At 47.8% G+C, this 25792-nt stretch overlaps 1 protein-coding gene across 2 annotated transcripts in view; it reads left to right on the top strand.

Moving 5' to 3' along the window:
• Nucleotides 1-4422, top strand: part of LOC127336741 (beta-fructofuranosidase, insoluble isoenzyme 7) — a 32742-nt gene extending 28320 nt beyond the window's left edge. The window contains exons 1-4 of one of the 2 annotated variants that reach the window (XM_051363585.2): nt 459-893; nt 2333-3605; nt 3710-3803; nt 3895-4422. In XM_051363585.2, the coding sequence (XP_051219545.1) occupies nt 557-893; nt 2333-3605; nt 3710-3803; nt 3895-4131 (1941 nt within the window). In that variant the 5' untranslated portion in view covers nt 459-556 and the 3' untranslated portion in view covers nt 4132-4422. Of the gene's footprint in view, nt 1-458; nt 894-2332; nt 3606-3709; nt 3804-3894 lie in introns of those variants that run through there. The other variant, XM_071826798.1, reaches the window with a different exon arrangement.
• Nucleotides 4423-25792: the final 21370 nt, after the last annotated feature.

Below are 25792 nucleotides of genomic sequence, written 5' to 3'. Positions count from 1 at the left end.
AAAACAAATATGATTCATTTGGTGATAAGAAGGTGTCGAGGTACACGTGGCCGACGTAACGCTTTTCATTTGGTGATTTAGTTTGGTCAAGCGTCCTTTTCAAAAGAAAGTTAGTTCGGTGGGGTGCGCGTGCAGGAAAATAAATAAAAAAACGTCGGCGTCGGCGTCGGCGTCGCTGGCTGGCCGCGCGCGGCGGCGAAGCAGGCGTAGATCCCAATCCCATCCGCCGGTCGAAAAATCGTGATTGGTCGGTCGACTGGCCGGTGGCCTCCGACTCCGAGGAAAGGAAAAAAAAGGAAGGAACCAGGGACCAGCGTTCCGTTCCGTTTCGTTCCGAGGACCCGACCCGACTCTCTTAGACACCGAAATTCCAAAAAAGAAAAGAAAAAGAAATATGGATACTGTTTGTTCTAGGTGGATGGCAAGCAGTATAAATGCAGACCCCGAGGCGAGGCGGGAGAGGCAGAGCAACCACCGTACCCAGCCGTGTGCCTACCTGTCCACTTGGACCTCGTACCTCCCACCCGCTCTCCGTTGCCAACTTGGCTGGTTCGCCATGGCGGGGCTCCGACTCGCCGCGGCCGTCGCCGCCGTGCACCTCTGCCTCCTCCTTTCGCCCTCCTCCGCCCTCCGATGGCTAGCCGACCCCGCGCCGGAGACCGCCGCCTCCGCCACCGGCCAAGGCCACGATAGCTTCCGCACCGCCTACCACTTCCAGCCCGCCGAGAACTGGCAGAACGGTATGGAATCCAAGCTCCCCTATTCGCTCCGCCCAACTATGTATTGTTCATTCGGCTGGCTAACCTGGATCTTCTCCTCTGTGTGTATCCGTCGATCGCGGCTGGATTCATGGCGGCCTCCTCTTGATGCTGCATGCGGATCAGATCCAAATGGTACGCGCGCGCGCTTCTCTCTCTCTCTCTCATTAACCTCCCTCCTCGCTTGCTTGCTATATTAGATTTCCCGCGAATTTACGATTACCCCGGAATTATGGGACGTCGCCATCGGAGAACACGGGACACGCTTACTATATATGTTTATCCGCGGATAGATTTACTTACTTCCTTCCTTCCTATTGCGGGGCGGGAATTATCCATAGTCCATAGATACATGGTGGAGAAAGGCAGGGGCCATGCCAGTGTACGCGTGCGCGTGCGTGCCTCTACTAGTAGGACGCTGTAATAGCATGCGTCTGACGTCCGTGTCGTCTGTCGTGTGCGCTGATGTGGCTGCACCTTACCTGACGTGACCTCCTCGCCTCACGCCTCCGTCTTCTTGTTCACATGCATGTTTGTTTAGACAAGTAACAGCGCGCGGCTCTCTAAACATGTTGTATCCTTCCCCTCTACAAGACAGGAAGTTAGACTTTGGATTAAAGGAGCTATACTCTTCGTCCCCAAGATGCAAGTTAGACTTTGGTTACCTAGCATAAGTTGTTAGTAAAAAATCTGTACAACTCTTTCCTCCAAACATGTGTTGGGATTTTTCTTAGTTTCCTGGCCGTCTGAAATTCTACCTGGAATGAACTTTCGGATGTCGTCGTCGGTGAACACTGGATTTTACGGTTAGGCTTGTGTTGTGTGGCCCGCAGCGACACGGCGGTCTGGTTGGCGCCTTGCGTCCAAAGGTTGCTTGCTTGCTCTTGTTTCTGCGTCCAAGTGTGGCTTCGCTTCTTGTCTTTGCGTCCAAGTGTTGCTTCCAAGTGATCCATTTGGTCGCTACCGTGGGCAAAGTGGCAACGTATCTAAAGTTTAAAAGTTTGCTCGGAAAGGACAGCTGAATTGTCTTTGCGTCCAAGTGTTGCTGCCAATGTTCATTTGGTCGCTACCGTGGGCAAAGTGGCAACGTATCCAGTACTAGTTCAAAAGCTTGCTTACAAAGTTACAAAGGACAGCTAAATTGTTTCTAGTGTCTCCTGGTCGGTTGATTAAAGTTTGATATACTTACTTTTCTTCCCCGAGACGGAAGGAAGATATGCTTTGGTTTTCAGCCACATAGAAACGTACTAAACGATTTGTCGTCATTAAGTCAGACAAAAGCCTTAATAACACATTTGATTGACAGAGTCATGTTTTGCACCAGACTAGTGTGTACTTGAACTTTACACGTTCTGACCGCTCTGTTCAAAGTTATGTTGTCATCTCTCTTAGTGATCAAACGGGTTGTAGATGTAGCAAGTTTTACCCGGCCATGAAAGATTGCTGATTTTCTTTTCTGCTTAAGTAGTTAGAGAACACTGGGTCTGCTTGCAAAACAGAGCACTGAAACTGCAGAAAAACAGAGCACTGGGAACTCAACTGACGGTCATTTTTTTTTTCCTTTGAATGTACAGGGCCGATGTATTACAAGGGTGTCTACCATTTCTTCTACCAGCACAACCCCTACCGGGCCACCTGGGGCAACGGCAACCTCTCCTGGGGTCACTCCGTCTCCGTCGACCTCATAAACTGGTCCGCCCTCGAGAACGCCATGGACCCGGACTCCTCCTTCGACATCAACGGATGCTGGTCCGGCTCCGCCACCTTCCTCGCCGACGGCACCCCGGCCTTCCTCTACACTGGCATCGACGCCAACAACAACCAGGTCCAGAACGTTGCTTTCCCCAAGAACGCCTCTGACCCGCTCCTCCGCGAGTGGGTGAAGCCCAGCTACAACCCCGTCATCGCACTCCCCGACGACGTCGTACATGACAACTTCCGGGACCCCTCCACGGCGTGGATCGGCCGGGACGGCCTCTGGCGCGTCGCCGTCTCCGCAGGGCTCAAGGACGGCACGGGGTCCACGCTGGTCTACCGCAGCAAGGACTTCCGGCAGTGGGAGCGGAATGCCGAGCCGCTCTACTCGTCGGGCGTCACCGGCATGGTGGAGTGCCCGGACTTGTTCCCCGTGGCTGGGCCCGGCGACCAGAACGGACTCGACTACACGCCCTCGAACAGCGCCGCGGTGAGGCACGTGCTGAAGCAGAGCGTGATGGTCACGCTCAGCGACTACTACGTGTTGGGGCGGTACGACGACGCTGCAGACACCTTCTCGCCGGTGGAGGCGGACAACGACTGCCGGACCTGGCAGCGCTTCGACTACGGCCACGTCTACGCGTCCAAGTCCTTCTACGACGCGGGCAAGAACCGGCGTGTGCTCTGGAGCTGGGCCAACGAGTCCGACCCCGAGGCCGACTACATCGCCAGGGGCTGGGCTGGCGTCCAGACGGTCCCGAGGAGGATCTGGCTTTCCAACGACGGGAAGCAGCTGCTGCAGTGGCCGATCGAGGAGATCGAGACTCTGAGGAAGACGCGGGTCGGGTTTCTGGGAGCGGAGATGAATGCCGGTGGCATGAATGAGATCATCGGCGTCGCCGGCATGCAGGCGGATGTGGAGGTGGTCTTCGAGGTCCCATCCCTAGAGGGCGCTGAAAACCTCGACCCCAACCAGCTGCTTGACCCGCAGAGGCTGTGCGGTGAGAAGGGCGCGTCGGTGCTCGGCGGCGTCGGCCCGTTCGGGCTGATCGTCCTGGCGTCCGGCGACCTGCAGGAGCACACCTCCGTCTTCTTCAGAGTGTTCAGGCACGATGGCAAGTACAAGGTTCTCATGTGCACCGACCTCAGAAGGTACATAAAAAACAGAGCTCTCTCAGTTCTGAACATATAGGCATGCGCGGTGACAGCAAAATCATACTCACACTAACAATCATCCTGCAAATTAACTTTGGCAGATCGACTACGAGAGCTGACGTGTACAAGCCGCCGTACGGAGGGTTCGTGGACATCGACATCGAGAAGGAGAGGAGCATATCGCTCAGGACATTGGTGAGCTCTTGGCCACAAACGCAGCATAGATTCAAATGCTTATCTGCACTGTAAAAATCGAGTGCTAACATGTGTTCTATCCTTGCAACAGGTTGACCACTCGGTGGTGGAGAGCTACGGCGGCGGCGGCCGGACGGTCATCACGGCGCGGGCGTATCCGGAGCATGTGGCCACGGCCAACAGCCGCCTCTTCATGTTCAACAACGGCACCGGCGCCATCAAGGTGTCCAAGCTCGACGCCTGGGAGCTGGCGCCGGCCAAAGTGAACCTCCCGGGCGACGGGCTCATCACCGCTGCCTCCTCGATGCACCTACGCGAAGCGTATTAGGAGGATATTGTGATTAGTAGTTCCTTCGGTTCGGTGGATGGCCAATTACGCGGCCGATTGGATTTCCGTGGCCAAATTATGGTCTTTTGGGGGTGTATTTGGGAAATTTTTTAGTTGTGTATGTCAGGATAGTAAGTATCTCTCAGGATAGTGTGTAAGTAGTATAAGAAAGCCCATAAGAAAGAAGAGTACTCCAAGAGTGTTTGCTGATTAACACATGTCAGCCAACAGTCCGCGTCATGTTTATTTTTGTACAAAAGAAATAGAGAAAGTACATATGTTCTACATTTCCATGCCCACTGGTAGAAAAAGGGGCTTTAGTCCCGGTTGGTAACGGGCTTTAGTCCCGGTTGCGCAACCGGGACTAATTATGCGAGACTAAAGGCCTCCCCCTTTAGTCGCGGTTGCTTACGAACCGTGACTAAAGGCTCATCCACGTGGCCGGCAGGCGTCCGTCGGGGCGGAGGACCTTTAATCGCGGTTGGCCGGACCAACCGGGACTAAAGGTCTCCACAGGTTTAGGGTTTTTACCCCCCTAAATCTGGTTTTTTTTGTTGTGTTTCATTTCTTTTATATTTTATTTTATGTTTTATTTTAATTTCAAAGAAGTTTCAGTACACATATTCTACGCTACTATATACACGTTACACTTTGATGCATATGAATGTACAATTTCAAACAAGTTTAAAATTTCAAACAAGAAGAATTCAAGAGGAATATATAATATTCAATCTCGGGTGACCATATACAACTTCAAACAAGTTTCCATATACAATTTACGGCAGCAGAAGTTCTTAGTCCTCGTAATAGTGTTCTCCAGTAGGATGGAGGACTTCCCTCATCAAAAATCCTGCCAATTCCTCTTGAATTGGTCGGAAGCGAGCTTCTGGATTAAGCTTCTTCCGCAAGTCATTCCTCCGCAAGTTGATATCCTCAGCCCTCCGCTCAGAGGTGTGTCCCCGGATGAACTCACAAACATAGTATCCACATAGATTGCTCCCCGGTGGCTGAGTATCCACATTAGCTAACCTTCTAAATGTTAGCTCATCTTTGAATTCACCGGTTATGTCTTCTTTGAACCGTTTCCAAACCCTACAGGGCAAAGAAATTAAATGAACAAGAGAGTTATTAGTTACTTGATATCAGGAAATGAAGGAAAGAGGCCGATATAGTGCGCAAATGATTGAAAATAATTACTTTTGCAGCATTAATCTTATGCCGATCCAATGCTTTGGTTCCATATTCAAAGAGTCCATGACGAGAACTTTGGAGCTGTCAAACTGAATTGTTAGCAGAATCCAGTGGAACTTGCGGACACACGTTACACGCACAGTCATGCATAAGTACTCATCGATTAGACATAACATGGAGTAAACAAAAGAGAATGTGCACAAGACAGAAACACTCACCCAAAATGGTAAGGAAATAGAATTTCACTTTTGAGTTCCTGCTTTGTAAGAAACTCGTACAGGTCTTTCTCCACGTCTTGGGGGTGTTTTTCTAACACATATCCATTAATGATATGTGGGTCAATGAACCCAACATCAAGGATGTTCTTTTTTCTGCATTCCCCAAGCTTCATTCTGCATAATAGCGTACACAAGAATATAGTTAGGACAATATAGTGCAGGCAATGAACGAGATGATGTAAAGATTTAATTATAGAAATAATTCACTTACAGAACGTAGCACCTCAGGATAGATTTGTCGAGCTCCCGTAGATTGAACAACTGGAACAATTCACTCATATGAACTTGTACACAGTACTCTTTGAAGTGGTGCTCCTCTCTAACTTCCGCATAAATATATTCTTCGTCGGACGCCTTATTTTTTATGAAATTCTTGTACCAGCGTAGCAGACCTCGCATTTGTGTTGGTAGACTTGCTTCCTGCGCAGGCTCGACGAGAGGCCCATTCCGCACATATGTAAATGCTACCTCACTTACTGGAGCATCCTCAAGGCCTAACAATGCACGAAGAGTCATACCGAACTCAGCCGCTCTTTCTTTGGCCGCCGTTACAGTCATTCCCTGAGCTGTAGCAGCTGCTAGGATATCGGGGTCCAATAGTTCCATTTCCTTATCCATATCGGCTCTTAAGGACGCCGTAAGGGAAGTACCGGCTTCCACTATGAGCGGGGGGATCGATTGTTTTTTCTGTTCCCCGAGCTGAGAAACTTGTTTCCCGCATTTTTTACTTGCTTCTTTCTTCTCCTCCAAGGCTTTCTTCTCCTTCTCCTCCAAGCCTTTCTTCTCCGCCAATATTGCTACTTGCCTACGAAATTCACGTCCATAGTCGTCTGGCAGATTCTGCTGGATTTGGGACGGTGTCGTCAAAAAATCCTTAGCCCACTTCTTTTGCTTCTCAGTGAATACCGGCTTGGGCTCAGGCTCTTTTTTTCGCCTTGATATCCGCCTTCCATTTCTCATGGTGAGCAGCCGCGGCCACGTTGGTTTCCTCGACACTAAGTTCTCAAGGTCTCGGGAGGAGAGGCTTCAGTGATGGCATTGGTACCCTTGTGGTCTTAGGTACATAAGGCTCCGGGTTAATAGTCCAGGAGGGGGTTGCCTTGCTGTCCCCCGTAACCGCCTGCTTCTGCTTCTTTGCCGGAGGTGGACTGGGTGGCGGCGTACCCGCCGGAGGTGGACTGGGGGGGGCGGCGGCTGCTTACCCGCCGAAGGTGGATTGGGGGGCGGCGTCGGCTGACGTGAAGGAGGTGTAGGTGGATCACCACCACCACCACCACCGGAGGGGGGTGGACTTGTTGGCCTTGGCGCCTCGCCTGGAAACACTATGTACTTCTTTTTCCATAGAATGAACTGGCGCTTGACATCTCGAAGTCTCACATCCCCTTCGGGTGTAGCATAGTCAATCTCCAGGTCCTCACACCCTTGGACTATGTCTTCCACCGTGACACAAGCATAGCCATCTTGAATGGGGTTGTTGTGGTGGAGTGCTCCAGGTGTACAAGGTAAAGCGTTGCCGATCGCTACCTTCATGGAAATGTTCCCCATTGGATAATGCAGCTCACATTCTTTCATCTCCTTTACATCATCCACGGGGTAGTGAGGCTCCGGTGCACGAATCTCGATCGTCGGTGCATTAGCACCAGCCGGGGCCAGCAACGATGCATTAGCACCAGCCGGGGCCTCCGTGGAAGCCACGCTGCTTCTATGCTGCTGGCTTCCGACATCCGCTGCACGATCTTCATGCGGCCGTGCCGATCTTTCTTTTACTAGTTCATGCACAATCTGCTTCACCTCAAATAGTTCTGATTCCATCCTCCCCATACGATCTGCATCCCGTTCCGTCTTTCTCTTACGGCTTCTGTAACTGTACGGGTCATTGTCCTAGGGAAACCCTACTTTCCACGGAATGACGCCTTTGCCTCGTACACGTCCTGGGTGTTCACGATTCCCGAGGGTTAATGTCAGCGCGTCGTTCTCTCTGTTGAACTTGATCTTCCCCTCTTGAGCTTGGGCCATTGCGTCAATAAGGGCTTGGGTGGGAGTAAACACTTTCTTCTGGTGAACACACCTCCCTGTCTCGGGGTCTAGCGATCCCCCATGCCCGTACCACCAGCTTTTGGCCCTTGGGTCCCATCCCTCTGTACCTAGAGGGATTCCTCGCTCCCTCAGGTCGTTCTCCATCTTCTTCCACTTAGGCTCCGAAAGGCAGTATCCTCCTGGCCCCATAATATGATTGTACGTTTTCTTAGCCGCATTTGCCTTATTTTTTTCCGATATGGCCTTGAAATGCTCCGATTGCTTTTGCTTCACAAATTTGAGCCAATAATCTTTCAGTTTCTCATACTGTCCTGTGAAATCCGGAGTCTTGTTCTGCGCGGCATACTCACGGGCTAAATTTTTCTTGAAGTTCCGGAATGCTTCGGTCATCTTCTGAAGAGCGAACTCTTTGACTAGCCTCCTCTTCTCACGTCCACCCGGAATCTCGTTACCCTCTTTATCGCGTTTGTTGAATTCCGGAGGTAGAATGAAATGTTCCATAAGCTTTCTCCAGCAATCCTTTTTTGTTCTCTTGTCGACAAAACTGAAACCAACACGTGCCTTTTTTGGCTCATTCCATTCCTGGACGGTGATCGGGACGTTGTCTCTAACAACGACTCCGCATTGGTTGATAAACTTTGTGTAGTGCTTTTTGGGCTCCAACGGCCTGCCGTGTTCACTGACAACATCGATGGTATATGTTTCTCCTTGTCTCATCGTCTTGGTTTTGCCACGCGGCTTTGTACTCAATTTTTTCGACGATCCGGCCAAGGGCTAAAAAAAAGAAAGAGAGTCGCGTTAATACATATTTATTCAAATCAGTAAATTTGTATCACCAGAGGCTCAATGTATATATATACCTCGCGGGAGGTGGTTGCTAATTGCAATTCGAGATCGTCGTTTGTCGATGTTTGCCCTCCATCAACAATGTCCATTCCTTCATCATCCCCTTGTCGACCTTCACCTTCACCGTCAATGTTTAGATAAGAAGAGACATCGTCTTCTTCATCTTCTTCCGGCACATAAGGAATATCGCCGTTTATGATGGCGGTTATATGTGCTTCAGCATCCGGATCATAGCTTTCCAAAATTGGGTCTCTATCGTCCGCCATATGTCACTCCTGAAGACATGTAGTAAAAACTAATTAAGTAAAGGAAAAAAGAGAGAGGGCGACGAGGGAGGCGAGGAGGGCACGTATTACCTGCTCTGCTGCGAGCAAAAGAGAGAGGGCGGCGGCGGGGTGCTGGCGCTATCCAGGGGCAGCTCGGCGTCTTCTCCCACCCTAGCTAGCAGCAACCACTCCTCGCAACGAGTTCTTCTCCGCAGGCGTCCCTGGACGATCGACGATGGCGGCGATTACAGAGGGTCCTGGACAACGCGGGGCGGCGCATTAGAACGAGCAGAAGACGAAGATCATAAAGGCAAACAGGGAGAAGAGAAGGAGACGTCGCGCGAAGTCGGGCGTTCTCCGGCGAATTTAAGTTTACAAAATTTATAGTTAAAAAAAACTAAAAAAAATGTAAGTTACAAAAAAATGTCGGCGGGGGAGGAAATCGGCGGCGAGCTAGGCGAGCGCGCGGGCAGAGAGCGCAGGCGCGGCGGTGATTTCTCTCTATCTCCTTGTTGGCTAGCTGTGCTGGTGGCCGGCGCTGCGGGTGGCGGTGATTTCTCTCTAAAAAAACAAAAACAAAACAAAAAAACACAAAAAAAACACAAAAAAGTCCTTCTTCCTCTCTTCTCCTTCCGGCCGGGCGCGCGCCCTCTCCGTCCTCTCTCTCTGTTTGGCCGGCACCTGCGAAACACGCGCGCGGCGACACACCGACGAGCAGCGGCGCCTACAGAGCACGCGAGCAGCGGCGGCCGTCTGGGGCCCGAGCAGCGGCGTGGCGGCGACGGCGAGATCGATCGAGACGACGGCGCGCGGGAAGAAGGAGAGAGGCGGCGGCCGACGGCGGTGACGTATGGCGAGATCAAACGACGAGGGCGGCGCGGCGGGCGACGGCGGCGGCGCGAGGGAAGGCGAGCGGCGGTCGGCGAGGGCGCGGCTGGGCAGCCTGACGGCGTACGGGGGCGTCTCTTCGTCGGCGTCGTCTTCGTCGACTTCGTCTGTAAGTTCGGGAGATGTAAGAAGTGCGCGGCCGTTCCGCGCCCACGAGATTTTATAGCGGGGACCCTTTAGTCGTAGTTGGTGACACCAACCGCGACTAAAGGGTTTTTTCGCCGGGATTTGGGTTCCCGCGGAAAGACCCTTTAGTCGCGGTTGGTCTCACCAACCGTGACTAAAGGTCTTTTTCCAATTACTTTTCATTTCAAAACTTAAAAATACAAACAATATATCAAAAAATTCAGAAAAATAAAACTAATTCATTTCAAAATCAGCAAAATACAAATAATATATCAAAAATTTCAGAAAAATAAAACTAATTCATTTCAAAATCTGAAAAATACAAATAATTTATCAAAAAATTAAGAAAAATAAAACTAATTCATTTCAAAATCAGAAAAATACAAATTATATATCAAAAAATTCAAAAAAATAAAACTAATTCATTTCAAAATCATAAAAATACAAATTATATATCAAAAAATTCAGAAAAATAAAACTAATTCATTTCAAAATCATAAAAATACAATTAATATATGAAAAAATTCAGAAAAATAAAACTAATTCATTTCTTCCCGCCATTTCTTCCCGCCTCTCTGTCTTCCCGCCTCCCGCTTCCCGCCATTTCTTCGCGTCTCTTTCTTCCCGCCTCCTGTCTTCCCGCTTTCCATGTCTTCCCGCCTCCCGCTTCCCGCCATTTCTTCCCACCTCTTTCTTCCTGCCTCTTTCTTCCCGCCTCCTGTCTTCCCGCCCCTATTTTTCCCGCCATTTCTCACTATATATATGTAGCCCGGCTTGGCCAGCATTATCACATCTCAATCTCTCATCACTCTCTCATGGCTTCCACCGTACCCACTCTAACCTACCAGCAGGTGGAGGAGCTTTGCGCCTCGAACTACCCTTGCCCACCGGGCTACCGCGTCCCCGCCGGCTGGAGCCTAAGAGCCGGAGGCGTGCCGGTCCCTCCCGTCCCTCAGGGTACTACGCGCCGGGCGGCCATCACGAACCACTACTACCTCGACCTCACGCCGGAGCAGCGGATGAATCCCCGCTGGCATCCTGACAACCAGCAGACTCGGGACGCCTTCTTCATCAATCGGCGTGAGAGGGCGCTCGCCAGGTATGAGGAGGACGGTCTGCCTCCTGGGAACTTCCACGAGGCCGGCCGTCGGCTATGGTGGGGCGGCCGGACTCTACAGAGAGTCATGGACTACATCACGGCCGGCGATATCCCCCGCCTGCGCTACCCTCAGTACCAGTCGAGGTTCGACCCACGAGCGCCGCCCGACGACAGCGACGACGACAGCGACGGCAGCGACGACGACGGCGGCAACTTAGAAGGCGACGACTACCAGTACAACGGCGGCGACTACGAAGACTACGAGTATGCATATTATAGGCCTAGGCAGGAGTATGACTAAATCACTCCAACATTCCAAGATGTACTCCTAGGCCTATCAAATTTCATGTATCATCAGTGGTATCTCGAATCAATCGAATCATTCGAAAATGGACACCAAACACATCACATATAATATAATTCACATGATCCATTCAACAAAGTTTGGTACAATAAATTATTACACATCATTTCTTCCCTTGTGTCCCTTGCTTACGATTATGCCGTATCCATGGAGCATCCTCATCATTTAACCTAATGCTTGGATCAGTGTTCACTTTGAAGGGCGGAATTTCACCAAACATATTATAATCTTCTGACATGTCTATCTTGTCCTCCACTCCCACGATGTTTCTTTTCCCTGAAAGAACAATGTGGCGCTTTGGATCATCACATGATGTACTCGTTTTCTTATCTTTCCTTTTCCTCGGTTTGCTACTCATGTCCTTCACATAGAAAACCTGAGCGACATCTTTGGCTAGGACGAATGGTTCGTCAAGGTAACCAAGATTGTTGAAATCCACCATTGTCATTCCGTATTGCTCGTCCACCTTTACCCCACCTCCTGTTAGCTTGAACCATTTGCACCGGAACAAAGGGACCTTAATAGTCAAGTTCCCATATCTCCTCTATGTAACCATAATATGTGACCTTTTGCCCATTCCCGGTTGCTGCATCAAAGCGGACACCACTGTTTTGGTTGGTGCTCTTTTTTTATCTTGGGCAATCGTGTAAAATGTATTCCCATTTATCTCGTACCCTTGGAAAGTCGTTATAGTCGAAGATGGTGTCTTGGCCAACATGTACAGCTGATCTCCAACATCATTGTCATTCATTAAATGTTTTCGCAACCAACCGCCGAAAGTCTCCATGTGGGCCTTTCTAATCCAGGATTCAGGCTTCCCCGGGTTGTCCGAGCGTAAAATATTCTTGTGTTCCTCGAAGTACGGAGCCACCAAGCTGGATTTTTGCAGAACTGTGTGGTGTGCTTCAGTCATAGAATGGCCGTCCATACATATCGTTGATTTCCTTCCGATCGTGCCTTTTCCACTTAGTCTCCCCTCGTGCCGCGATTGAGGAATACCAATCGGCTTAAGGTCAGGAACATAGTCAACACAAAACTCAATTACCTCCTCATTTCCATAGCCCTTGGCGATGCTTCCTTCTGGCCTAGCACGGTTACGAACATATTTCTTTAATACTCCCATGAACCTCTCAAAGGGGAACATATTGTGTAGAAATACAGGACCGAGAATGGAAATCTCTTCGACTAGGTGAACCAGGAGGTGCGTCATAATATTGAAGAAGGATGGTGGGAACACCAACTCGAAACTGACAAGACATTGGACCACATCGTTCTGTAACCGTGGTAGATCTTCTCGATTGATTACCTTCTGAGAGATTGCATTGAGGAATGCACATAGCTTCACAATGGCTACTCGAACATTTTTCGGTAGGAGCCCCCTCAAAGCAATCGGAAGCAATTGCGTCATAATCACGTGGCAGTCGTGAGACTTCAGGTTTTGGAACTTTTTGTCCGCCATATTTATTATTCCCTTTATATTCGACGAGAAGCCAGACGGGACCTTCATACTGCTCAGGCATTCAAAAAAGATGACCTTCTCTTCTTTGGTAAGAGCGTAGCTGGCACGACCTTGAAACCATTCCGGATGCCGGTCTTCTGGGTCTTTCAAACGTTGCTGGTCCTGCCGTGCTTCCTTTGTATCATTTGTCTTCCCATACACGCCCAAGAAGCTTAGCAGTTTCACGCAAATATTCTTCGTAACATGCATCACGTCGATTGCAGAGCGGACATCTAGGACTTTCCAATATTCTAGCTCCCAAAATATAGATTTCTTCTTCCACATGGGTGCGTGCCCGTCAACTCCCTGCGGAACTGATTGTCTGCCAGGACCCTTTCCAAATATGACTTTCAAATCCTTGACCATATCAAATACCTTAGCACCAGTACGTTCCGCAGGCTTCGGCCGGTGATCTGCCTTGCTGTTGAAATGCTTGCCTTTCTTTCTTAAGTTATGATGTCGGGGAAGAAATCGACGATGCCCCATGTACACGTTCTTCTTACAATTACCCAAATATATACTTTCAGTCTCATGTAAGCAGTGCGTGCATGCGTTGTATCCCTTATTTGTCTGTCCCGAAAGGTTACTAAGAGCAGGCCAATCATTGATGGTTACGAAAAATAACGCTCGTAGGTCAAATTCCTCTTCTTTGTGCTCATCCCACACACGTACACCAGGTCTGCCCCACAACTGTAAAAGTTCATCAACTAATGGCCTTAGGTACACATCGATGTCGTTGCCAGGTTGCTTCGGACCTTGGATGAGCACTGGCATCATAATGAACTTCCGCTTCATGCACAACCAAGGAGGAAGGTTGTAGATGCATAGAGTCACGGGCCAGGTGCTATGGCTGGAGCTCTGCTCGCCAAAAGGATTCATGCCATCTGTACTTAGACCAAATCTTATGTTCCTTGCGTCAGCTGCAAAATCTTTGAACTCTCTGTCGATCTTTCTCCATTGCGTTCCATCAGCGGGGTGTCTCAACTCCCCGTCCGACTTACGGTCCTCTTTGTGCCATCGCAACAACTTGGCATGCTCTTTGTTCCTGAACAGACGTTTCAACCGTGGTATTATAGGAGCATACCACATCACCTTGGCGGGAACCCTCTTCCTGGGTTTCTCGCCCTCAACATCGTCACCAAGGTCATCGTCTCTGATCTTATAACGCAATGCAGTGCATACCGGGCATTCATTCAAATTCTCGTATTCACCGCGGTAGAGGATGCAGTCGTTAATGCATGCATGTATCTTCTGAACCTCTAAACCTAGAGGGCAGACAACCTTCTTTGCTTCGTACGTACTGGCGGGCAACTCGTTATTCTTTGGAAACATATTCTTCAACATTTTCAGCAACTTTTCAAATCCTGAGTCAGCTACACCTTCCTGTTCCGTCCATTTCAGCAAATCCAGTGTGCAGCCAAGCTTTTTCAGACCATTATCGCATCCTGGGTACAGCGACTTTTTGTGATCCTCTAACATGCGATCCAAATTCTCCCTCTCCTTTTCAGTTTCGCAGCGTCTCCGTGCATCAGCAATGGTCCGACCAAGATCATCAGCGGGCTCATCACGTGCCTCTTCTTCACCATCCCCTTCACCTTCCCCTTCTGCTTCCCCTCCTTCAGCATCCTCCATGAAAGTATCACCGAAATGATCAGGATAGTTGTCATCGATATCATCCCCTTCTTCATCTTCTTCCATTCTAACCCCTCTTCATGCTTGGTCCAACAATTATAGCTTGGCATGAAACCGTGCCGAAGCAGGTGCACGTGAACGACTCTTGAGGAAGAGTAACCCTTCTGATTCTTACAGTCAGCACATGGACATATAACAAAACCCCCCTGCTTGTTCGCATTAGCCACTGCGAGGAAATCATTCAAACCCGTAATGAACTCGCCCGAGAGTCGGTTACCGTACATCCATTGCCGATTCATCTGCATTATTATTATATAAAGTATATAATTAACCATCATGTATTTGTTAAACTAACTAGCTAGAAATAATAGAAATTAAACAATGAACTACACACATGCATATTTTATCAATGACACATGAAAGGTTCAAGTTGCTAACCGTGATCGAGGAGGAAAAATAAATGAGAAATCTTAAGTGTGGCTCGGACACTTCATATCATGTTTGTTTCATGCTCTCGCGCATTTCATCGAACACCTTGTGTGCATAAGAGGATCCAAGCCAAACCCACCACCCCTTGTGAATAGAAGTGGCACACCAAGTTGCTAAGTGAAGTGTACTGAAGTGCATTTATAGGGGTGGGCCTTTAGTCCCGGTTGGCCTGGCCAACCGCGACTAAAGGCCTTCGGGGCAGGCATGAGGACCTTTAGTCGCGGTTGGCCAGGCCAACCGGGACTAAAGCCTCTCCCGTCCACCACCTGTCGACCGAGCCCGCTGGGCCCAGACCTTCGGTCGCGGTTCGCCTCCCGAACCGCGACTAAAGACCCCATTAGTCGCGGTTCTGACATTTTAGGGACTAAAGGGGTCGTATGGAAACCCCTTTTTCTACCAGTGGCCCATATCTCCTATTTTCATATGGCCGCCTTCTTTTTTTTGTAGTAAACACTACAACGCAGATTCTCGCTCACAAACATGGATGTACACTCATCTCTGTCTTCATTGTTAGGTGCGATATTTTTTTCAAGAACGCAACATTAAAACCTTCACACGCACGCACCCTACCTTCACCGTCTTTCTCAACCCTCATTGGAACTTACAAAGGCACGAGAAGATCTTCATTGGACATATATATGAATATGCTTGGATAAATACCTAGTTTTAAGTTGACCGAGAAACAATCACTCGTAATTATGAGAATAATTTAGTCGGTTTGGTCGATGACTTACACGTGCCCTACCCCACCCCACAAGGAAATTAGCTGAACAAACGGAACGAACCCGAACCGGATCAAAGAAGAATTACAAGACCAACTCGGAAGAAACGACACAACCCACCAAAATAAGGAGAATGGTGACAATTAGTTTGTATCAGGGAAGGGCACCTACACTGTTAACGTTGGAGGCGCACAATAGATCACACGAGGACAAACAATCACAACAAATGACACCGAGATTTGGTAACAAAATTTGGCGAACGCCTACATCTATCAATGAATGTGTTGCTGATTCTTTTTTCATTGGTGCAGGATACATCGTTAGAGTCATGGGAGCAAATACACGGAACAAAGCTGCCTATTGTCATTGTGGTATGTAGTGTCTAGAACTCTCGAGTCTTGAGTCTTGAGTCTATTCATTATCTGTTGTAACATATTTTTTCGGTCTCCGTCGTGAAATATCAACCACTGATCCAAATGGGAGTTTCTTCATATCAAGTTCATGCTCTTCTCTATGCATGCAGAATATTTGCTACAACTGTTAATCTGTTCAGTTCGGTTAATATTCTTACTACAAACTTATGTACACTCTATATGTTTTTAAATATATATTTGCGAGATGTCAATTAACTCATATTCTGCTTCACACTCACAAGTCTATTTTATTCTACTAAATTTTGGATTTAGTTCCTCAAGAAAAGAGCCAGCACATGCACTAGCTATTTATTATGTTGTTAGTATCTACCACGCGAGAAGAATATTGGAACCTCATACAGATATCTCGATTCAACAAGTCAATTAAATTATATTTTAAAATAGTATGGTGTAACGTAAATTAGCGATTATGCTCGATATATCCGTTAAGTTCAGAATATACACCATGTTGTCATCTTTATGTTTTTTTTTTCATTTCAATTCATGGATAACAAGTACCGCTGCAACGCGCGAATTAATCATCTAGTTTAACCAAAAGTGACAACCATGGAAGAATTTCCCTATGTCGAGATCATTGTGAAATAGTGATGTCTCATGTTTATCTTGTACTTGTGTTATATCATGTTGTGTACCTAGCAGGTAATCACCATAGTTGTTCATTATACCTTCCCAAAAAATAATGTTACTTCTTTTTTGTTTGCAAGTAACATTTTCCAAGGATTTTGACAACAGTAAATATGCTTCAAGGGTTTACCAACATTGAAGGATACATGTTTCTTACTCCAGTATGTGCTGATTCCTCCTGTATTCATTAAACCTACATGGGATTACAAGATGATCATTTTTTCGAGTTGTATTTAATTAAATTTCGCACAGGAACGTGGATCGATGCAGGAGTGGATTCTAAGAAGATAAACTAGAAGGAGAGAAAGATCAATGGATGTTCCGAATGCGAGATCTACTCACCATGGGTAGTACTTGATGCTCCCATCAGATCCGTTCGTTCCCTGAATCCCTTCATCTTGTTCTTGATTGCTGGTGGTCTTCATTCTACTTTTTCATGGAGTTTTCCCTCCATGGGGTCTGGTCGTCGTGAGAGGAGGAAGGGTTGGGGGTGGGGTGGGAGAAAATGGGGAGTGATTGGGCACTAGTAGAAAACATGCCTTTCGTCAGGCCCCTTTGGTCCCGGCCGTGTCCTGGCCCGGGACAAAAGGCCTGGCCACGTCGCCCCGAATCCTCCCAATCGTACGGCACCCATAGGTCCCGGTTCGTTAGGACCCATTTGTCCCGGTTTGTATCCCAAACCGGGACTAAAGGGTTTTGCGGCCCACTGCGCCTGCGGTACCCCTTTTAGTCCCGGCTGGTGACACATGCCGGGACTTAAAGTCAAACGATTCGTTCTCGTGGAAGCCGATCGTCGCGTCGCCATTACTGGCATCGAAATCGAGCGTCACGCGTCGCCACGGGAATTGATCACCCTGTGGCTGGCCTGTTCATTGATATGTTGCAAACGTATCTATAATTTTTTATGCTCCATGATTGTTTTACACCAATTTCTATATGTTTTGTTTACACTTCGTGGCATTTTTATGCATTTTCTGGAACTAACCTATTGACAAGATGCCATAGTGCCAGTTCATGTTTTCTGCTGTTTTTGTATTTCAGAAAAGTTGTACAGGAAATATTCTCGGAATTGGACGAAACGAAAGCTGAAGTTCATATTTTACTGTAACAAAGACGGAGTCGAGAGGAGAGTCGGAGAAGTGCCAGGAGGTGGCCGCACCACCCCTAGGCGCGGCCCACCCCCTGGCCACGCCTAGGTATGGTGTGGGCCCCTCGGGCGCCCACCGACCTTGCCCTTCGGCCTATATATTCATCTGTTCAGGAAAAACCTAAATACCCGAGCCTCCATCCATGAAAAGTTTCGTCGCCGCCGCCATCGTTGACCCTAGCTCGAGAGGGTTCTGAAGCTCTTCTCAGCACCCTACCAGAGAGGGATATCATCACCGGAGGCCTCTACATCGCCATGCCCGTCTCCGAAGTGATGCGTGAGTAGTTCATCTCTAGACTACGGGTCCATAGCAGTAGCTAGATGGTTGTCTTCTCCAATTATGCTTCATGTTTAGATCTTGTGAGCTGCCTATCATGATCAAGATCATCTTTATGTAATGCTACATGTTGTGTTTGCTGGGATCCGATGAATAATGAATACTATGGTTAAGATTGATTATATACTTGTCATATGTTATTTGTGATCTTGCATGCTCTTCGTTGCTAGTAGATGCTCTGGCCAAGTATGTGCCTGTGACTCCAAGAGGGAGTATTTATGCTCGAAAGTGGGTTCATGCCTCTAGTAATCTGGGAGAGTGACAATAACTTCTAAGGTTGTAGATGTGTTGTTGCTACTAGGGAGAAAACAACAATGCTTTATCCAAGGATAATTCTATCGTTACTTTACACACTTTACTTAATGCAATAATCTGTTGCTTGCAACTTAATACTGAAATGGGTGCGGATGCTAACCGGAAGGTGGATTATTAGTCATAGACGCAGTTGGATTACGGTCTATGAATCTTGTTGTAATGCCCAAATAAATCTCATAGTAATCATCTTGTCATGTATGGTCTTTATTTTTTCAATTGCCGAGCTGTAGTTTATTTACCCAGGATGTTAGTTATCTTTATGGAGAGACACCTCTAGTGAACTGTAGACCCCGGTCCTTTCTTTTACACTGCAAATACATGTTCTTTTTATTGCCAAATCCCACGCCAACAGCTCTTTTTCTGGCATCCACACACTGTTCTCTTTATTTCACTGCAAACAAACATCTCTTTCCACACTATACGTCTAATCCTTTGTTTTCAGCAAAACCGGTGAGATTGACAACCTCACTGTAAGTTGGGGCAAAGTATTTTGGTTGTGTTGTGTGCAGGTTCCACGTTGTTGCTGACACCGGTAGTGCGCCCCGCCAAAGTCAGCTAGCAACACCTTCAGAAGTGATTTCTTTCTCCTACTGGTCGATTAAACCTCGGTTTCTTACTGAGGGAAAACTTGCTACTGTGCTCATCATACCTTACTCTTGGGGTTTCCCAACTGTGTGCTTTGCACAACATCAAGCTCTTTTTCTGGCGCCGTTGCCGGGGAGAAAGAGGATTTCTGCAAGGGGAGTTTCTCATCTCCAATCTCTTTACTTTGTTATTGTTTTGCTTAGTTTATTTTACTTTGTCTTGTTTGCTTCTTTATATCAAAAACAAAAAAAATAGTTTCTATTATAGCTTTTATTTTTGTTGCTCTGCTTTAATCTTGCTAAAATGAGTACTCCTGAGAACACTAAGTTGTGTGACTTTACTAGCACAAACAAAAATGATTTCATTTGTACACCTATTGCTCCACCTGCTCCTGAAGCAGCTTTCTATGAAATTAAACCTGCTTTGTTAAATCCTGTTATGAGAGAGCAATTTTCTGGTGTTAGTACTGATGATGCTGCTTCTCACCTTAATAATTTTGTTGAACTTTGTGAGATGAAAAAATATAAGGATGTAGATGGAGACATTATTAAACTGAAATTGTTTCCTTTCTCTTTGAGAGGGAGAGCTAAAGATTGGTTGCTATCTTTGCCTAAAATAGTATTGATTCTTGGGTTAAATGCAAAGATGCTTTCATTGGAAAATATTATCCTCCTGCTAACATTATATCCTTGAGAAGTGACATAATGAAATTTAGACAATTTGATAATGAACATGTTGGTCAAGCTGGGGAAAGAATGAAATCTTTGGTAAAGAATTGTCCCACTCATGGACTGACTACTTGGATGATCATCCAAACTTTTTATGCAGGACTGAATTTTTCTTCAAGAAACCTTCTGGATTCAGCTGCTGGAGGTACCTTTATGTCCATTACTTTGGGGGCTGCAACAAAACTCCTTGAGGATGCCATGTTCCAGAACTTTGACCTATCCCTGTTTGCTCATGGTGGATCTTCACATGGTGTTCCTCCTCCCAGGACTAGGTTTAGGACTGCTCCTGCTCCTGATGCTGCTGGGTCTGGCTCTGATGGGTCTGGAGATGATGAAGACAATGAAGATGATGATGTAGAGGAGTCCCCACCTACTGGGGAAGAGTTCTATTGATGGGAACGCTAGCATTCCTGCTCTCTCCTACCTTTTTGGTGTTCCGATGCCAAAGGGGGAGAAGAGAGTAGAGTCTAGGATTACGGGTTTCCTGGACGGATGTTGATGTTTTGCACAAGCCATTGCTACTTTATTTGCTTCTTATTTGGCTTGTGCTATTTGCTTGCTTTCATTTCCGAAATCATTGCTACTTTTAATAATTCGTGTGTGGACAAGTTATTGTATGCTTAATCTCTATGTGGGATGATTATGCTTGTTGCTTATATCTTGATTATATACTTTTCTATGCCATGCTTGCTTCCTAAAGATATTGGGGGAGCTTCTCATATTTTACAAATGGTGCACTTTGCATTCAAACGTAAATTCTCCAAGTGCATACATTATGGGGGAGCTGTCTTAATATCTTATATGGAATCAAGGTTTTGAGCTTATCATAATATTTATATGTGATTCTAGCTCGGTTTGTCATCGTATACCAAAAAGGGGGACATTGTAAGGGTATTTTACCCTTATCCATTATTTTGGTAACAATGACACCGTAGCTAGAGTAATCGGACTAATACATGCCTACAAGATTATTCTTAGGTATTAGTCTATCAGGCATAATGGTGTATCAATGGAACAAGAAGGTGAAGGGAGACCCCCCACTTCGATGAAAAAGGGGAACACCCGTTTTCCCTCTGCCCAGCACCAGGTCCGGCAGCACCGGGTGCAGCACCGGCCAGTCCGGCGCAGACCGGCTGTGGCGCCGGTGCACACCGGGCGCATTCCAGTAAGCTGGGATGCTCGTCCGGTACAGGCCCAGTGCCAGGCCCGGCGGATGCCGGCTCGCCCGGTCTGTGGCCCGGCGGCACCGGGTGTGCCACCGGCCAGTCCGACGCCTGGCCCGGCAGACCGGCCTTCTCGACTTACTGTAGCGACCCAGGAAAATCCCCTATTAGATTTTATTTGTTATTTTTTTCTTTATGCATAATCATGGCATCATGCATATATTTTCAACCTCAAAAATATTTTATTAAACCCTACTTTATCTCTTTTATAATCTCTTCTTTTATTTTAAATTATATCCATCCTTTCTATGTATAATTTCACTACTAAAACCTATTTAGAAATGGTTTTGAAGCAAACAGGAAAACAATAAAACAAAATGTTTTAATAAAAAAAAGGGTGAGATAACACTCCCAACCGGCCAGGCCATCAAGGCCCAACCGGCAGCCTCCAACCCGACCCAACCTAGCCCACCCGGATGGAACCCTAGGGTTCCAACCAGCTCCCCTTGGCGTTTTGCAAGGACACCCGCGCCGCGACCTCCTCCTTCCCGTCGCCAAGGACCAGACGTCGTTGTCCCTCCATCCTCGACCCCACGTTCGTCGCCCTCGTCCTGCAGATCGCCGCGCCGCCCCGGACGCTGTCCTCGTCACCGCCGCCGGCTTGTCCCCGAGGCCGCCTGCCCCGCGCACGCATCTTCCCCGACCCGCGCGCCTCCCCGTCGCTTGGACGTGCTCGTCCACGATCTCCTCTTGGATGCCTGCGTCGCGCGCGACCGTGTCCCTCCACAGTAGCCAGGGAGCTGCTGCTCCATGTCCTCGTGCGTGTCCGGCCACATCCAAGTGCGGCCTCATCCATCGTGGACAGAATCTTTTTGATGTGCAGGACAACTTCTTCCTGAGCCCCTGCATCCTCCTCGCGCTTGTGCACGTCAGTAGCAGATTTGTATGTGCACGCCTGTTCGCTGTTCGACCATATACCTGACAGGACATGGTCTCCCAACTCGCACAACATCTTTCCGCTGACCAACGACTATCTATTCTGTGTACAGCCCTTGGTCGTCGCTTCGATGAACGAAGGTGACGTGGGCATTACCCTTCGGGTAACTGACATTGCCCTATCCTGTGCGGCCCAACTGGAGGCCCATGAAGATACCCGATGGCAAGGCGGGCCACTAGGACGGTGCTGGAGAAGATTCCTTGAAAAACAAGACAGAGAGGAGCCGAACAAGGAAAGTTTAGAGCTAGGTCTTTTGTAAACCTAGTCGCACCAGGACAGATCAATCTTAGCAACTTTAGCCACCATAAGTCTAGAGCTAGGTCGCCGTAGCACTTAGCCTCTCGACGAGACCACAGCCGAAACCTTCGGCACCCCACTGTAATCCGATATTCTCATAATCAAGATTAGACAGGCAGGACGTAAGGGTTTTACCTCATCGAGGGCCCAGAACCTGGGTAAATCGCTCTCCCCACTTGTCTGTTAACCGATGTCTCGTGTCAGCCTATAGGATTCCATCAACCCTAAGCCCCAATCGGAGGGCATTGCCGAGGAGTACCCTCGACAGAAGGCAAACTTGAAGATCTCCGACACGGTTCCGAAGTCCGAGACCGTGCTTCATGTACACCCTCTTCTTCCTCATCGACCCCGGAGTTTCCGACCCCGAACTCAACGTGAGACCCGGACCGAAACCAACCATATTTTATAAATGTTATCTAGTTGCATCGATCATATTATCATGTGAGCATTGCATATCTTGTGGTTGTTCGGGTAAGAGCGATTCACCTAATAAATAATCATGGAATTGTGCGGGATTGATATCTTATCCCGGCTCCATTTAAATTTGTGTAGCGCACCTGCCATGACATGCCATGCTAATCAACACTTAACTTTGTCGGTAGAAATGCAACTCCAACCATAATTGTCTGTCGGAATCCCGATTCGCTTAATTTTGGATAAGTTGCATCGCATCATCGTTGCCATGCCATGCATATCATCTTGATCATGCCGGTTCTTTTTCCGTAGTTGTAAGCTTTGCATACGATGTTTGTTGTAGCATTTGCTTCTTCCCGGATAGGATCGCGTAGTGGTGTTGTGAGATACGACAAGTTCTCCGGATGTTCCTCGGCAAGCTTTAACAGGCAAGCATTTCCTAAACTCCTGTCTCTGCAGGAGTCGCTCACCTATTTTATTTTGCCTTCTCCCTTATGCTAGCCTTGAGTTGCGTTCTTGTCACGTGTCCTATCCACCTGTTACCTCAAGCAGCCCATATTGCCACCACCACCTCCTACAGCTATTGTTTGGTTATCGGGTCTGCCTTGCGAGTCGTAGTGCATGCTAGTGCTGTTTATATCTTGTTACCGTTATCGCTATCTTATCGGGTTATCAGTTGGTAATCATGACACATGGTTTATGGATATATCTGTTGAAGAGTATCATGGTAACTTTAATTGTTAATAGTTGTTAGCGGAGGCATCGGTGGGTCAGCTGATCGTTTTGTGACGGCTCACTTGTGTTTCTTTAAAAATCTAGGACCCCGAGTTCTGGTTATCTGTTCCGAGACTGAGCGCTCTAACCACACGTGGGTATGTTTATTGGGTCTCCCCTCGACCACTGCCGGAATCTACAGCTTTGTCCAGTGGCCACAACTAGTTTATATGTTTTCTTTTGGTTATTGCGTGCATGCCAGCTTGTTACTTATTTATTTTGGGAAGCCCCTGGGTGCCTTGTATCCCTTGTTTCTGGTATGCACGTATAGGTTTGCGGCCTGAGCGTTTATCGCATGCTGAAGCGGGTCATTCGCACATGTGTGTGTTTTGACCCTCGGAAGCCATGCACGCAATAGCTAGGTCCGCTTCGGAGATACGGCCGGACTTCGATTCGGGTTCAACTTGGTTAGGTGGCTTCCTGGACATTGTTGTCGTGAAGGAGAGTGCGAGTCGTGATATCCACCTGTCGCAAGTGGGTTGATCGTGCGTGTGGGCACATTTGGGCACCCCTGCAGGGTTACATCTTATCGATAAGCCGTGTCCGCGGTTATGGACGACTTGGAGCTGTATGACTCGACCATAGACAACTTACACCTGTTGTTTCAATACTAATTACTTGCATAGTAAGATAGAACAACTTAAATAATAACTGGGTAAAACTTGTCAACCGTGTGAGTGCCCTTGTAAATACTTCCTTGCGAGAGGGGAACACATCGGCTGTGTTATGTTTGCAGAGTATAGAACTGTTAGTTTATGCGCTCTCTCACCTTCTCTGGTAGATGACTGTTGTAGAGTGTCTCTATAGGTTTTTAGTGCTTGCGCGTTGCCGCTTAACCCCACCATATTGCCTATGACATCCTCTTGCGTCCTCTAAGTCCCCTGCGTGCCTCAAGTACAAAGGACAACTGGTTGACGAATGCTTAAACGTCTTGAAGTCTTGTTAAGTACGAACCCGTACTTATTGCTGCTTTGGGACATAACCGGGCAGGTATGAAGATCGGTATGAAGAAGAACGACGCTAGCAAGGTTACCCTTCCGGCTTGGCCTGGGCAGGGTTATGGACGCCACTTGGTTATCTTCAGGACTCTTAGTCCAATTTGTATCTTGTCCGTACTCGGATGTATTTGATCTTCTGTATGATTTGGATCTTTGTATTTATCTATTTGTATCTTGACTCGTTTGAGTCGTTGCTGTGATATATCTGTTTCTTGTGGGCTCTACTGTAATCCTGTTGTAATGTTGCCGCTCGTGTTAATTCCTCCGGCATCACGTGTGTGATCCGTCGCGCACGTCGTGTCGGAGGGCGTCTCAGAATCGATATCGTGCGGATTTCGGCGGATTCGCTGGGATCCTCATGGTACCGGTTTTGGGGCGTCGCAAGTTGGTATCAGAGCCTCAGGTTGACGGTACCCCACTAGTCCAGCCTGTAGGATAACCTTGCCAATGGTCGTTGAGTTTAGAGAGTCCAAACTATTTTCTAAAATTCGTTGGATAGATCTGATTAGCTCTATTTTTCTCCTTACCTATATTCCTTCTCCTCTTACCTTTGGGATTTTTGAGTCTTCTCTCTTATCTGAGTTTTTCGAGTCTTAGGTTCCGACGCGGGTTGGACGATCCTTGCCCCCTCACCTATTAGGTCCGATCTTGGGAGGTCTCGACGAAAGTGCATCATCATCGACGGAACAATGACTTCTTGTTGGTGGTGTCGCCGTTCAACATGGAGCAACAACTCTTGTTAGTGGTGTCGAGAAGATCAACACCTCGACAGAAGAAGGTTCCACGCCAAGGTCGGGTGTTTGCCAACATGGTACAAGCAGATCTGATAGTTTAACCAACTCCCCCTTAGGTTGACGTGGGATCTCGGGGCGCGATCCCTTGTTAGTGGTGTCGATTGTAGCGACCCAGGAAAATCCCCTATTAGATTTTATTTGTTATTTTTTTTCTTTATGCATAATCATGGCATCATGCATATATTTTCAACCTCAAAAATATTTTATTAAACCATACTTTATCTCTTTTATAATCTCTTCTTTTATTTTAAATTATATCCATCCTTTCTATGTTTAATTTCACTACTAAAACCTATTTAGAAATGGTTTTGAAGCAAACAGGAAAACAATAAAACAAAATGTTTTAATAAAAAAAAGGGAGAGATAACACTCCCAACCGGCCAGGCCATCAAGGCCCAACCGGCAGCCTCCAACCCGACCCAACCTAGCCCACCCGGATGGAACCCTAGGGTTCCAACAAGCTCCCCTTGGCATTTTGCAAGGACACCCGCGCCGCGACCTCCTCCTTCCCGTCGCCAAGGACCAGACGTCGTTGTCCCTCCATCCTCGACCCCATGTTCATCGCCCTCGTCCTGCAGATCGCCGCGCCGCCCCGGACGCTGTCCTCGTCACCGCCGC

The sequence above is a fragment of the Lolium perenne genome, chromosome 2 (assembly GCF_019359855.2).
Source record: "Lolium perenne isolate Kyuss_39 chromosome 2, Kyuss_2.0, whole genome shotgun sequence".
Lineage (NCBI taxonomy): Eukaryota > Viridiplantae > Streptophyta > Magnoliopsida > Poales > Poaceae > Lolium > Lolium perenne.
This window is presented reverse-complemented; position numbering and strand designations above follow the sequence as displayed.